We start from the raw sequence: 14,732 nt of genomic DNA on the forward strand, positions 1-14,732 counted from the left end.
AATGATTAATGCACTGCCAAACCTGAAAATAACATACAAATAAATTATGAACGCTTTATTAATAAAATATATTATTGAAATTCATACAACAAATGGCTTCTGCCGATAAATTGGAGATGCTCTTCATTCATATTCTGGGAATAGTCAGCTATGGATATAAAGAAATTAAGAAGTTTTTTAGTGGTCTGCTAAAGGAAAATTATGCATCGAAAGATTTAAAAGGCCAACAAAAGAATTAACAATAAAAAGAAGCTAAAATTTTCCTTTTTTTTTTGGCCTTTTTAAAAGGCCAACAAAAGAATTAACAATAAAAAGAAGCTAAAATTTTCGGAATACGACTTAAGCACTTCTAACCGAAGAAAATCTAAACTGAACCAACTTATTTGCTAACAAAAAGAATTCAATTTACGAGTAGTTATTTCTCGTAATGACACTTTTAAATTCCCAAATGAGTTTTACCAATTTCATTCCCACTATTTATTAATTTCAAGAATTTCGCAACATTTTTCACGTTTTAACTGATCAATTTTAGAATATTATTTGGGCTTTTTTTTCTGTAATGGAATGGATAAACCAGAAAAGTCATTTAAATATGTTTAATTGAATTTAAATGGTCCCGAAATTGTTTTTCTATTCATTCGATCAGAGTCGTCATCGTCAGCACTTTTCAAACGAAAGCCCCTCAGTATTAAAGTATAAAATTTTCAGCAAAAACCTATATGGAGAAACCGAAAAACCGATTTAAAAAAAATTGAAAATCATTAAACTTTTTGTGTGGGTTTGTATGTGTGTGTGTGAACAAAACCTCATGCTTTTAACCTTCATTTTGTTTGCAGATGCAAATTTTTTAACAAAATATTTGTGATAAATCATATACAAAAAAAAAAAAAACCGTAAAAAATAAAAGAGGAGTATAAAAATCAATTTCAGTGCCGCGCCCATTTCAAGGGAGGTCGCTGGCAACGTTTACATAAAATTATAAAACACGCCTAGTACAGAAAAATCAAAAAAAATAAAACAAGTAACGAAAAATTAACTGAAATAAGCATAAAAGTATGCAACACCATTATTGTAGCATCCTCCCATACACACACGCACACACACACACCAGCACATAATAACCTTTTTATTATTTTTCGCAATGTTTTATTTTTAGAATACATGCAACTGTATTTGTATGTGTGTATGTGTGTGTGGGTGCACTTTGCCTGTACTGCAATTTGCCTACATTTTGTATATGTATAAGTTCGTTTTTCTGTGTGTGTGTGTGTGTGTGTGTATGGAGGGGCGTAGAGGCACTAACACAATTGCAAGCTTGGTCAACCGAGGGTGAGTTGGAGCCAACTCACACTATCAATTAGTGAAATTACATGCGAAAAACGAGAGCAACAGCAACAACAACAAAAACGACGAAAAAAAAAGGAACGATGAGAAAAATAGAAAAATTGCACAAAATTTTCAGAGTTCACCCAAACGGCGCATGTGTATGTGTTTGATGCATGCATGCATGCGTGTGTGTGTGTGTGTGTGTGTGAGCATTTGTTTTTCCCCTTCATTTAATTAACAATAAAAATAGGCTAAAAAAATCTAAAAAATAAAAAAGTAATGAAATAAAATATATACTTGTACACACACCCACATATGAACAAAGTATACATGCTATTTGTTAAATAATTTTCAACACGCGCCCCCAAGTAGGCAACACTTTTTTTATATTTTTTTTATTTTGTGTCACATTGAGAGGAGAAGCTTACGCTTCATGCAGGGTTGGGCATTAAAATTTGATCCGATATAATGCATGAATTATGTAAACTATTTTTATTTTCATTTCGTTTTTCTGCCACGGTATTGGTGCATATGCATTACCCCTACATAGCGTGTGTGTGTTTTTTTGAGTGTGCTGGTGTGTGTGTGTGTGTGGCAGCCTTTGGCATTTAGCAATTTGGTTAACTGTTAACATTAACATGCCCTCCATATTCTATCCTGCCTGCCAGCAAATGTTGCGGTTAGCAACAGCAGCTAATGGCAAATGTTTGGCCTAGGAATTCGCTGTCCTGCGCCAACCATTTACTCATTACCATCACTTTTTCACTGGATCTATGCTGAGAGTATTATTTTTATCACAATACAGTGAAATCTCATTTACACGACACCATAAGCTTAATGAAACTGGGGCTTATCAGGTAAAACTCACAGAGACCCACACAAGGTTAAATAATAAATATTTTAATATTTCTTTATTCATTTTACACAAAATGTATAAGTAAAGAACTTTATCTGCAAAGTTCACATTGAGCCAGATTCATTTTTTATTTGGCATAAACTTCTATTTAAATAATAAGGGTCTGCAAATTTTGCAATTATAAAATTGAGATTTTCTGTTAATTTTTTAATACTTTTAGGCTTAGTTCTTTGTGGTTCGAATTTTATATAATATACATATGAAATAGTGGTTATTTCAGCTTAATTGAATTCATTTTGCCAACAATCGAATCGAAAAGTGCTTATTTATTTCCAGTATTCAAAATTGCTCACCGGAAATTTAGCCTTGATTACCAAATATATTAAGAGAATAGGCGAAATCGGGCAAAAATTGTGATTTGTATATATATTTTTATAGTTTTAATGTTTTAAGTCAAATTTCAAATCGGTCAGTCGTCTTCTTTATCGAGACTTCACTCCACAATCATTTATTCACTCACTCCTAAGGCAAATTCACAATATTGAGTGTTTTGCTTTGTTTTACACATGCAATAAAAATACAAAAATTTTTGTATGTTTTTTACAAGTTTTTTTTGTTTAACCAAATTGTTGTTAAAACGACAAATTTTTTTTCCTCTTTTTTCTTAACTTTGCATGCATATAGTCGTAATATTTATTCACGGGGCGAAAATATTTTTCCCTTTGCCTTTTGGTTTACGCTTCAGCTAAATATAAATATGAGAAAAATGCAAATTATTCAAATAGTTTTTTTGTTTTGTTTTCTTTTTTAGCTTTTAATCAACAATTAATAATAATACAAAAAAATCAATGTATAATCTAGTAGAACTATTAAAAATTTCAGTAAATTGAAATTTAAATTAAATGCGCCCCGGGGCGAATACTTCAAATGAAATATTTCTTGATCAAAGGAGAGAAAAAAATGGGATATTCTTTTGAATTTTTAATGAAAATATATACTCTAGCTACACATACAAATATATAACTAATAATAATAGGAAACATGATTTGCAAAACAATTAAATTAAATAAAATAACTTAACACTAAACAATAAATTTAAGTGCTATGCCTCGATTTCAATGTAAACTGGGTAAATTAACCTGAAAGTAAAGAAATAGAAATCGATGTTGTTAGAAAAAGTCAATAGAGGAAACATTTGGAAACTAACCATTGATCTGAAATATGTTTTTACCGATTGCCAGCGCAAATTCGCAGAACTTCCCCATTGTCTATCGACATAGTCAAAGTCATTTGTAGGCTGCACTTCCAGAAATTGTGCCCAGAAACCAGCAGGGAGAAGGAGTAGAACAGTTAATGTCTGTTGCCAGATGACAACATTTTTGAGACTCAAATCAAGATCTCCAAATAGAGTGGGGGCAAATACTGTGGCTAGATTGTGTACAGTCATCCGTACAGGAGGACTTTCGGCCACCCGTTGCCAATGGAGTATGAGATAGGCCAAGGTATCGCGATGCGCTTGCTGCAACTGCAACATGGACAAATAGACGGCCTCCTCGATGGCCAAGGGATTTTCCATGTGGGTGGCTCTCTCAAAATCCTTGCGATGATATATTGGAATAAGAGGTTCAACTAATCGCCGCAGGAACTCCTTTACGCAGCAGCATAACGTGTGTGTATCCTTATTGCCCAAATGGGGCGTGGACTTGCCACGCAATAGCTTCTGCCGCAGACTTTTGCACTTCGCTCGAGTGGAGGATATCCGATAGAGACCCTCTTGCTGCAGGCCACGGGACTCAATCTCTGTGACACAATGAACTATCAAAGCTGGCACCATGGGTGCCACAGTGGGTGCAAAATCCCTTAAGTGACCACGTTTTGTGGTCATCAGTGGCTGTGGAATACAATTCACTGTGAGATGACGACAGCAAGAAATGTGACAACGCAGGGGACAGGAACGACACCGCAGACTGGCCATGGCAAAGCGAATTCTATAGAAGCACCAAGTACAGAGAGATTAGATTTGGCTTTTTTCAGATTTATCAACTGTTTTACTTACCGTTTCTTGCAGTGCACACAATGACCGCCATTGTAATAATACGATTTCACCTTAAAATTATGCTCCCTCAGCAGGCCAGAATGGGATTGTGAGCAGGTTATCGTATAGCAATCATCTATAGCGTCTACCGAAAGACTGCCAAGACCTCTGCCATTTGGATTCATTTCAATGCGATCCTGCAGCGAGTCCAGCGATTGTCCATCGAACATGCGAAAACGTTCACTCAAATCATCATAGGAACTGCATTGCCGCAACATTATGACTTTGATCTGTCCACTGACGCGTTTGGTAGGCAAATGAAACGCTTTTGCCTTTCTGATTTATCGATCGAATGCAATTACCATATATGTATATTTATATAAACAATGATTGACTCAGCTGTTCTGACCAACTGTGCATCCAGTAATTCGCGAAAACGATAATAAGTCAATTAGTCAGTTTCTGTAAATATTTGATTTTTGTTTTTGTTTTTAACTCTGACAGCAAAGGCATTTTACTAGAATTTATGTGGAAATCTTTCAAACATGAATATATTGCTATACACATAAACATAAGTAAACAAAATCTCTTGTTTACACTTCTTTGGTTTCAACTTATACTGACACCTCAGACACGAGCTGAGTAGAATATTGTCAATATCAATTTGTAAACACTTTTATTCTCATCGGATGTATCATTTTGTCTCGCACACTTGATTTATTTACAAATGCCGTTGTCCAAAATTTTAGATCAAAAGGCAAAAACTTTTAGGTTGACAAAAATAAGGGAGACTTTGATGAACACATTGATGATTAAAGCATAAGCTGACCAAAAAAATTGCAAACAAATAGAGAGTTTATTAACAATTTACTGTTTAATACTGTTTAACCAACTAAGGTCTAAGTTTTTTACTGGCTATCCCAGGTTGATCCCAGTTCACGCCCAATTAACATTCATCTAGAGTCGGCTAAAATCAGATAAAATCTTTTAGCAAATCGTCTGCTCCTTTCTTGGCCATTAAGAAGTCTAAAAAAGCGTCAATTTTGAATATTTGAGTCCCCACATCGCAGATATTAACCATCACTAATTCTTAGTTTATCTTAATAACTTAACCTAGGGAAGAATAAACACAATCGTCATTTGAAGACTGACACAAATACTGATACGAAAACTGACCAAGACTATATTGATGTATTTTGAAGCCTAAACCATAACCAATCTAAATATGTATTTGGACAAGAATCACAGGAACTCCAGTCCCAAATTCTAAGTTTTGTTGGCTTGTATAATCTACAATTAGTCTTCACCCATTACTGAGACAAGAGAAAACACTCTGATCCCTCCAACTTTTAATCTAGAGTCTATGATAATAATGTTGATAATAATGTCTGATCCCTTCAACTGTTAATCTAGAGTCTATGATAATAATGTTGTCATTTAAACACAATCAAATAAAAAGGGATCAATAAAACCATCTCAAGAAATTTTACAAAGCCAGGAAATAATACTTTGTTCCTTTAAAATCCCATCCTTTGCTAATATGAACAAACTTCATGATGTTATAAAGTGTTGTTAATTCTTTTTTTCAAGAGTTTCCAATTTTAAGCAATTTTTATGTATGTAAAGTATATATCAACATAAACATTTGAAACTCCTTTTAGAGAGTTTTTGAAGTTTCATTTAAAAAAAAATAATAATAATTTTAATACTATTCGTTTATGTCCAAACTGTCATAAATTGTAATCACATTCACTCATGTTTCCATTTTCCATCTAAATTACTCATATTTCAATGTCAATGTCTGGGAATTCCATGAAATAAATCCATGTAAATCAAACAATTTGTCTAACAAGTCAGTGATTTCTAAACGCGTTGAAAATGGCTCTAAATGAATGAAAAATTCATGGAGCAAAGCGTTTGGTGGCCATCAAAATAGAAAACCAAAAAATCAACGGGGAAAAAATTTGTTTCAAGTCTGTGGAAAATAAACCAAAAAAACAGACATTTTTTTTGAAAAAAATCTTTGTGACATCAAAAGGCAAACATGTGAAATTCAAACGAGGGGCTAAAAAAAAGTCTGTCGCACAGATACGATGGATTGGAGGGCAAAGGTTGAAACCAAAGCACATTAAATATATCAGCCAAAATATATGCTAAGATAAATTTATAGATTCTCCTAATGATTCATAGACCGATATAGACCGATAACCTGATGAATTCCGAGTAAACACTATATACTCGGCAAACATTTAAGCCTTTTGTGGATGGCGGCGAATTTGGTAGCAGGAAAAGAATAAAATTAACGAATGAGGAGGGCAAAACGAAATGAATTTGATTTTAATAAATTTTTATTTTTTTTGCTTGTTGTCGTTTTTTAGGCGTCAGCTGCAGCCACTCGATGTTGTGTGTGTGTGTGTGTATTGTGGAAGGGGGGGTAGGAGAGAGGTAGATGGGAGGGACGGTTCAGTGAGTGGGTTGCCACATTGAATTCGTAGTTATTAATGCGTATTGAAATGCATATACCAATGTGAGTGAGAGTGAACTCCTCTGTACATATTATTGTATATGTGTATCTCTGTATAGCTGTGTGTATGTGTGTGGGTTGCTGTGGGTGTAGCGTATGTGTTTGGCTGCTTTGTTTGTATTCAAAGTCCACAAATGCCAGTCACGCATTGGAATAAGCCCATGCAGGACGCATCCCAAACCCAAACCAAACGGCAAAACTGGCTCCCAAGCCATTCCACATTACTTTAACCGAAACGTTTTTTCCTTTTTTTTTTTTGCACTTTTTGTCAATGACCGGAGAGTATAAATGTATGTGTGTGTTTGTATGGGCGAGTGTATTGCATGTGGGGATGTGTATTCAAAAACACAAGCACAACAAAGCATAAAAAATTCACTGGAAAACATCAACAAAACCACAAAATAAAAAAAAAACATAGGAAAAATGTACAAAATAAAAATAGCGTCAAAGCAATGGAAACAGTGTTGCCAAGTGCCAATAAATAATATTTAGCACACTTTTAAAAAACAATTTATTTTCAAAAGAACTCAATTGGTTTATAAGTCAAGCACTTTAACTTACTTTTGTCGTCTAACAATATTGAATCTTAAGACTTTTAACTACTAAGGCTTCATTTAAGCGATATTTAATTCTGTTAATAATATTGATCCCTTTATCGAGTAGTTCATAAATAGCACGACTATTTAGTCTATCTTTGTTACTGTCTCTTTGTCTCACTCTATGTCTCTCCGCTTTTTATCATCTGTTTGCTGTCTAACCCAAAATCCTATTTATTTTAGCCCCTTTCGAACAAAAGAGCAACAAAAATTATTGTTATAAATTATATTTTTCAATGGCAACTCTACGATTAAGCAACAACCAAAACGAAACTAAAAACAGGACAAAATCTAAAAGGCAAAATCCAAAAGCAAATGCAATAACAACAGAAACAACATCAGCAGCAGCAACAAGCACAAAACTCGTGCCACGTGAGGGGTAGCTGCAAAACCGTAAAAACAAAGTGAAAAAAATCCAAAAAAAAGCAAAAACTGAACAAAAAAATGATTGTGTTTTGCGAAAGGGAAAAAAATTGCACCGAACAGAAAGAGATGGCATGAGGCAAGGAAGAAAAAAATGCTGTTTCCTGTGGCAACGAAGGCAAAAAAAAGAAGCGAGATGGAAATTGAAGGGGAGGCTGTTGTTGGTAGCAAGCAGGCAAGGAAAAAAAATTGCAGAGCAAATGGAAAATGGGAAAAAATGCAAAAGGGAAAAAGTACACACACACACACATACAGAGAGAAGTTGGTCTTGAGAAGGGGGAGGAGTGAAGCAGGTGGAAAGAAGTTGAGTTAAGGTTGCAATGTGGAAAAAAAAGAACTTAGAAATAGCAGAAACGACGACGTCAGCGTAGCAAAAACTGAGTTGCAAGAGCATGAGAGGGGTGGTGTGGAGGGATTGTGGGTGAGGTGGTTGAGTGAGTGAGTGAATAAGTGAGTGGAGTGGGTGGCACGATTAAGGGGCATGTGGAAGGGAGTGGGGCTTAAACGAACGGGTGGTTTGAGTGTGACTGTTGGCAGTTAAGCCAAACGCGGTGGCTTAGGTCAGGATGAAGGCTGAGAGGCGGTGGTTGTGGCGGATGCTGAGGTGTGTGTATTTGTGTCTGTGGCTGAGTGAGTGCAAAAACTGTTGCCTACTTATTGGGGAAATTCGATATTAAACTATTTCAATGAAATGTTTTAAACAAAATTTTTACAAAATTCAAACACAGAATAGAACAAAATCAAAAAAAGCCAAAAATAAAAAACAAAATGGGGGCAAATACAAAAATGTTTTGCCTTTGATTTCAAATGTAGCTGTGTCTGTTTCTGTGTGGGTGTGTGTGTGTGGGTAAGTGTGTCTGTGTGCGTGGGTTTGTCGCCGGCGCAAAAATTCCCCCTTTTTAATGTGTGTGTGTGTGTGTGTTGCCTCACTTTTTTACGGAATTTTTTTCCGCGTTTTTTAGAGAGAGCGCCCAACTCGGCCGGCACTCACACCACCCCCTGCACTTCATCTCACTCGAGTTTGGGTCAATGTTGTGCTCTGCTTTGGCAGGTGGCTGCGCTGCCAGCGTCGGCAGCATTTGAATAGAGCCAGCAGAGGCGTTAACGTTAACGTTGACGTTGACGCCGCCTATGCAACCAAAACTTTTTTTATTCTCTCGTTTCGCTTCCTTTTTTTCTGGCTGTGTGCGTGGAAATTTTTTTCATTTCCTTTTTTTTCGTTTTTTGTTTTTGTTCGTTTAGTTTGTTGTTGGGGATTTTTTTCGAGGCTTGTGTTTGTGTGTGTGTGTGTGTGAAAGAGAGATTGCCGCTGTTGATGTTGTTGTTGTCTGTATGGGCCGGCGGCGGCCTTTAGTAAGCCAGGCCCCACAAAACCCACCCAACCACCTACACACACACACACATAGATAGCTCTGCCGCTGCTGCGTTTTGAAATGTTCATGTATTAGTACGCGTTTTGTCTGTCTGCCTTTTTGCGGCCTGTCGATGCTTCTGTGTGTTGGTGCGTTTGCTTTTTGCATCTCTCTATGTATATGTGTGTGTGTGTGTTAGTGTGTGGCTGGCTTGCTTGGCGCCCCCCGAAAAATATATTGTTTCAGATTTTTTCATCATCGCTTTAGTTGAGTTTTTACATTGGTGACGGATCGTGCTCTCGGCTCTTATTTTGGCTCCGGCTCCGGTAAAGCGGTCATCAAATTTGCGCGGTTCTCGCTACGTTTTCAGTCTGCTCCGTGTTTTTTCTGTGTGCGCAACATGTTTCTTGAGACGCCAACATCATCATCGTCATCATCGTCATACAGCACAACAATAATAACAACAACACCAGCAACAACAATATCAGCAGCAACAGCAACAAGAAATATAACAACAATGCCGCAGAAAAAACACGTCACATAGGAACGTCTTTTTAGCTGAGAGGACAACCTCCTTCGTTTGTCTCCCCTCCTCCCATCGGCTGCCGCTGCAACTCGTTACGCTAAGAAAAAGTAGCAAAAACCAAACAAACAAACAAACCGGAGAAAAAAATGTAAAACCTAGAAGATAGAAAACGCAAAAAAAAAAAAAGAAAATTCGTTCCTGACTTGACTTGGTTTGCCTTGTTTCCGTTTCCGGTGCGCGTTTTTTATACAGTTTTTCCGGCACTTTTCCTCTGCTTGGCCATTCGATTTCTTCCTGTTTTTATTTATATCTGCCGCCGCGTGTGTGTGTGTGTGTGTGTATGTGTGTGCGTGTTTCTTAAGGTTACGCGCGACTTTCGATGGCCCGCCCTCTCCTTGGTCCTTAGTCCTTCCTTGTCGTCACGTGCAGACGTTAAGAAAGAAAAGCAGCTGGCTTTTGTTTTGCTTGCCTGCCACACTTGTCTCTTCCGCTGTGTATGTGCCATTGTGTATGTGTATGTGTGTATGTGTTTGCTGGCGGGGGCTTTACATATAAATAATAAATGTTCTTCGCCTGAGGTCTGTCTGCCCCTGTATGTGTCTTTGTGTGTGTGTGTGTGTATATTTATCTGTCTGTGTGTATACAAAAGCATGTCAGCTGTTTCTTGTGTTCAATATCAAGGTCAAAATATCTCTCAGCTTGTACATGTAAATATAAATCAAGGTTTGCCACTTAAAAGTATGCAATACATTTTCAAAAATTGTCGTGCTCCAACAATTTCATATTAGAATATGAAATGAAAACTGTTTTCTCTTTTGATATTCATTCTTAAACTTTAAATCTAAGGCCAAATCAAACTAAAGATTTTAAAATCCTCAAAATGTTATTTAAAAGTTTAGAACTATGCATTAAAAATTATATTATTTTGCTAAAATTGACATTAAAGTGGCCTTAGCTGTAGTGAAAATCTTTGTCTTCAAATAATTGACTTAATAAATAATGAGTATATAGCGCTTCTTTGGAGAATAAAAGTTATAGCATTAGCTTGAAAACCAAATAATCTCATGCAAATTAAATGTCTTATAAACGAAAATCAGATACTAAAATCTTTCTAGAGAGCTGTCGAAAAAGCAATGTAATAAGATTGTCCACAAGTAGAAAACTTAACCAAGCTCCTGAGGAATTCGAACAAACATTTATACAAAGAATCTATTAATTAATGAATTGTGAACACGTCTAAAAAATATGAGAATAGAAATCAGTTTCATGAGGATTTTTTGATAACAAATGATTATTTTCATAATTAATTAAAAGTAGTTTCAAAAATAACTCTTTCATATGTTTGAAATCTAAAATAATATACAAGAACAAAATAATAGGCTATTATAGTGTTTGATTAAAAATATCATTTATGATGTTTAAAAAAGTCGTCATAAGAAAGTCATTAAGATATCGTGCCCAGGCTATTATTTTATAGCGATATAGGAGACACTTATGATCAGAAAATGAGAAAGTGACTACAAATTTTATTCACAAAGAGAATTCGAAAAAGATTCGTATATCATCAGATACTACATAGAGAATGCTAGATGGGCATGAGTATTAAAATTTTCCTTTTCATTTCCATTTCCTTTTCAAATCTCTCTAATTGATTGATTTTTTCAAATTGGAATCCTGTTTAATCGTAGTTAATTTGTTTGCCATTTTGTTGATTTAATCAAACATATCATTCCAATAGGAGTCGTAACTGATAAACAAAGAGAAACTAGGTTAAAAACAAGCTGATTTTTTAATATTTATATCAGAAAGGGGATTCGAAAAAAGATTCGAAAACCAACTTTGCGAACTTTGACCCTTAAGAATGACAATAGGCTGAAAATATTGACTATTTTTCAAAATTGTATAACTTTTCGTAAATTACGGCAAAAAAAATTATCTAAAAACAACTGTTTGCTTTAAGAAACAAATTTTTGAACAGCTTGTTGCATTCCGAACAGATATATACATATGTGTATATGTAATCTCTTTGAACTGAGTTAAAAACACTTTATAGTAGGCATTTTGAAACTAGTTTACACTTGAAATACATACATATATGAATTATAAATTTCTTTCAAAATTTTTAAATATCAACTTAACGATATGACCAAAGTATGTAAGCTCTCTGCAAGCAAATACAAGTTACGCAAGCATTTTCGTCATGAGAATCATAGATCAAAACAGCCCAAAGAGTCAATTAGAGCGAAAACTAAGCAATTGCCAGATAATGAAGTAAAGTTTCGCTTTAATAAAATAAAAAATGGTTATAATTCCTCACTTAAGGATGTAATAGTTCACCGTTTCATAGAAGTTGTCATTGTGATGGTTTTAGTCTTTGGATGTATGATCTACAGGGCAATTGGTCGCATGAAATTCGATAAGAATTCCATATATCCGTTCATTGATCTTGAGGAAAATAGCATGGCCAGAGAGTAGAGCGAAGCGTGCAAAGTCCCCAGCGAGGACCACACCCGATGTGATCCAATGTCTTGAAAATTTGCAACTGTGAGTAGTCGATGAGCTAGTCAAGCTGAAGATAATTGGGCTAAGGCAAACACCTGAGTAGATTCTCGTATCGATCTTTGCACATGATACAGGGATCGAAGCTCTCTCTTTCGTTTAGACGTTTATATGATGAAATTCGATACGCTGAGAAGATGTGTGATCAGATTTTAACTAATTCTACGTGTGTATGCTTACCTGGGCCAGCTGTTCAGGCTCAGGCTCATGCTGTTTAATGCAGGACCTCCATTTCTTCACTCTCGACCAATGATCAGTTAATCAAAGACAAGCGCCCCGTTCACATCAGCAATCGTCGGCCCTACCTAATAATCAGAATAAAAACATTATTTTTAATTAAGGTCCAACGCGCGTTAAATTAATTGCATATTTGAAGTGATGTGAAATTAATTAATGATTAGTGCAAACAACAAAAAAAAAACTCATCTCTCCGCAAATGTGAAATTAAATATCATTAAAATGCACAAGAAATAATCATATACAAAAAAAAAAAGAAACGAAATAGATATACAAGAATTAATAATATAAAACCCAAAAAACGATTCTCATGACATGTAGCCAATGCATTTTTCATCAACTGACAAAAGCGGAAATATTTTTGTGATTTTGCACAAGTTAACAACAAAAACCAACAAACCCCAACCAACAAAATTAATAAAAATATACATTAAAAAAAAAAACCAGCAAACATACCCCCTTCAAAAGAGAAGTGAAAAAATGCATTAATCAGTATATATGTACATAAGCATTTAAAAAAAAGGGGATAAAAATTATGAATTACAAAAAAAAAAGGTGCAAAAAATTGTTACACATTTTTCAATTAATAACGCACCAAGCTAAAAAACTAAAAAAAAGTGTGAGCAAAAGCGTTAAAAAACAACAAACAAATGTAGCCAAACCGCTAAATGTTAATTAGTTAAAAGCTCAAACTACTCATTAAACCATATACCAATCGACGCACTTTCACACACACACACACACATCATCATCGTCTATGTGAAATTATTTCCCCAGTTTTTTTTACCCTTTAGAGGAAAACTTTCTACATTTTAGGGGTCTGGGTTACATTATGTATAACCATACATATGTGTTCAATTATATATATAACTATGAAAGAATCATATACACAAGTGATTCATTTTGCTGCTGGCAAGCAACTTTTTAGCTAACCATTAAAAAATAATGAGAAGAAACAATTAATAATTTCTATTTGGATGCAATTGAGCTGTAATCATCATAACCTTACAAACTTATTGGCAAATTGAAACATTTCAATTAATCTTTAGCCATGAATTTTTTCATCATTGAAATCTATAAAGAGGGCATTCAACTCTTACTGAACTCATATTTCGTGGAATTACAAAATTAATGCACTACAAAATCACTTGAACAGACAGCAATTTACATTTTAAATATGCATTGCAGAGTCTAAAAGCTTAATCAATCCATTGGAGATGTTCTTATTTTCTTGTCCAGTTTATTAATATAACGCTATAGATATAATATTTTATTACATTTTATACTCACATTGTGTATTCCAAGAATGTAGCTTTAAGAAATTAATAGAGATAAATTTTCTGATAGGATAAGGCAGATTATGACATTTGTATTACATATAAAACATCCGCTACTGTTGGGTGGGTAAAAACGGTTTTTGGCATCGATAATTATCGACTATAATCGGCCACTTTTCAATATACAACAAAAATAATACTAGGAGAAATTCAACTTATAGGGGAGTATATATTTTTGCCATAAAGTAATTCGATTTTATCACATAAAGTAAGTCATTTTTAAAAGGAACAACTTTTCATAGGACTAAATGCAAAACCAAAGGTGTCTTTGACTTTTAGGAACAAAAATATACTTCCAAAGGACTCTTAGTTTAGCGAACAGAACGTGACTTTCAAAATATTGAATGGGTAATATTTCTTATACATTCGCTAAGAAATTATCTACTTAATAGAAGAACTCTTAAAGCCAAAAGTAATGTTTTCCTACGTCATTTCTTTTAATATGCAAATTTCGTGGAATATGATACTTAAAGAAAAATCATAACCAATTTAAACTTGTTGACTTTAACTGATTTCTTAGTACTCATTTAAAGTAGTTTTTAAAGAAAGATCTTCCTTTTCCCCATAAAACCCACTATGTAAATGCGAATAAAGAGTTAAATAAATCTGTAGCAAAAGGCAAACGAAAATTTAATAAACAGATTCTGGAAACGTTAAATGAAATCTTTAATTTAAACGCGATTCAATTAGTCAATAAAATACCTAAAACGTTTAATTAACTAAACTGGATATTGTTTGCAAATCAAATTTGCCATTTTCATAGATATTTGCACAAATTTTTGCTGCAAAGCTTTCTAACTAACTTTCTATTACACAATCATGACAATTTCTTCACGCATATTTACGCTAATTTGCATAAATATGTAACAACAACAAACCTAAACTAAAAAACACTCCCACACACACATACATCAACAGACAATTTTCATGTGTCATAACTATGTCAAATGCCATTGACAAA

The 14,732-nt window shown here is 34.4% G+C and overlaps 2 protein-coding genes and 1 long non-coding RNA gene across 3 annotated transcripts in view; 2 read left to right on the forward strand and 1 right to left on the reverse strand.

Moving 5' to 3' along the window:
- LOC6647668 (zinc finger protein rotund) overlaps nucleotides 1-14,732 on the forward strand; it is a 43,499-nt gene that overhangs the window by 22,199 nt on the left and 6,568 nt on the right. The gene's annotated exons all lie outside the window — the stretch shown is intronic.
- LOC6647667 (GTPase-activating protein RacGAP84C) lies at nucleotides 3,231-4,797 on the reverse strand. Its single transcript, XM_002070306.4, has 3 exons — nucleotides 4,239-4,797; nucleotides 3,390-4,170; nucleotides 3,231-3,321 (listed from the first exon to the last, which is right to left on the reverse strand). Exons 1-3 carry the CDS (start codon nucleotides 4,493-4,495, stop codon nucleotides 3,298-3,300), a joined length of 1,062 nt encoding a protein of 353 aa, XP_002070342.1. The 5' UTR covers nucleotides 4,496-4,797; the 3' UTR covers nucleotides 3,231-3,297.
- On the forward strand, nucleotides 11,660-12,537 carry LOC111519208. Its single transcript, XR_002724285.2, has 2 exons — nucleotides 11,660-12,182; nucleotides 12,244-12,537. It is a non-coding gene; the product is annotated as an uncharacterized LOC111519208 (long non-coding RNA).

This window comes from Drosophila willistoni, chromosome 3R (assembly GCF_018902025.1).
Source record: "Drosophila willistoni isolate 14030-0811.24 chromosome 3R, UCI_dwil_1.1, whole genome shotgun sequence".
Taxonomy (NCBI): domain Eukaryota; kingdom Metazoa; phylum Arthropoda; class Insecta; order Diptera; family Drosophilidae; genus Drosophila; species Drosophila willistoni.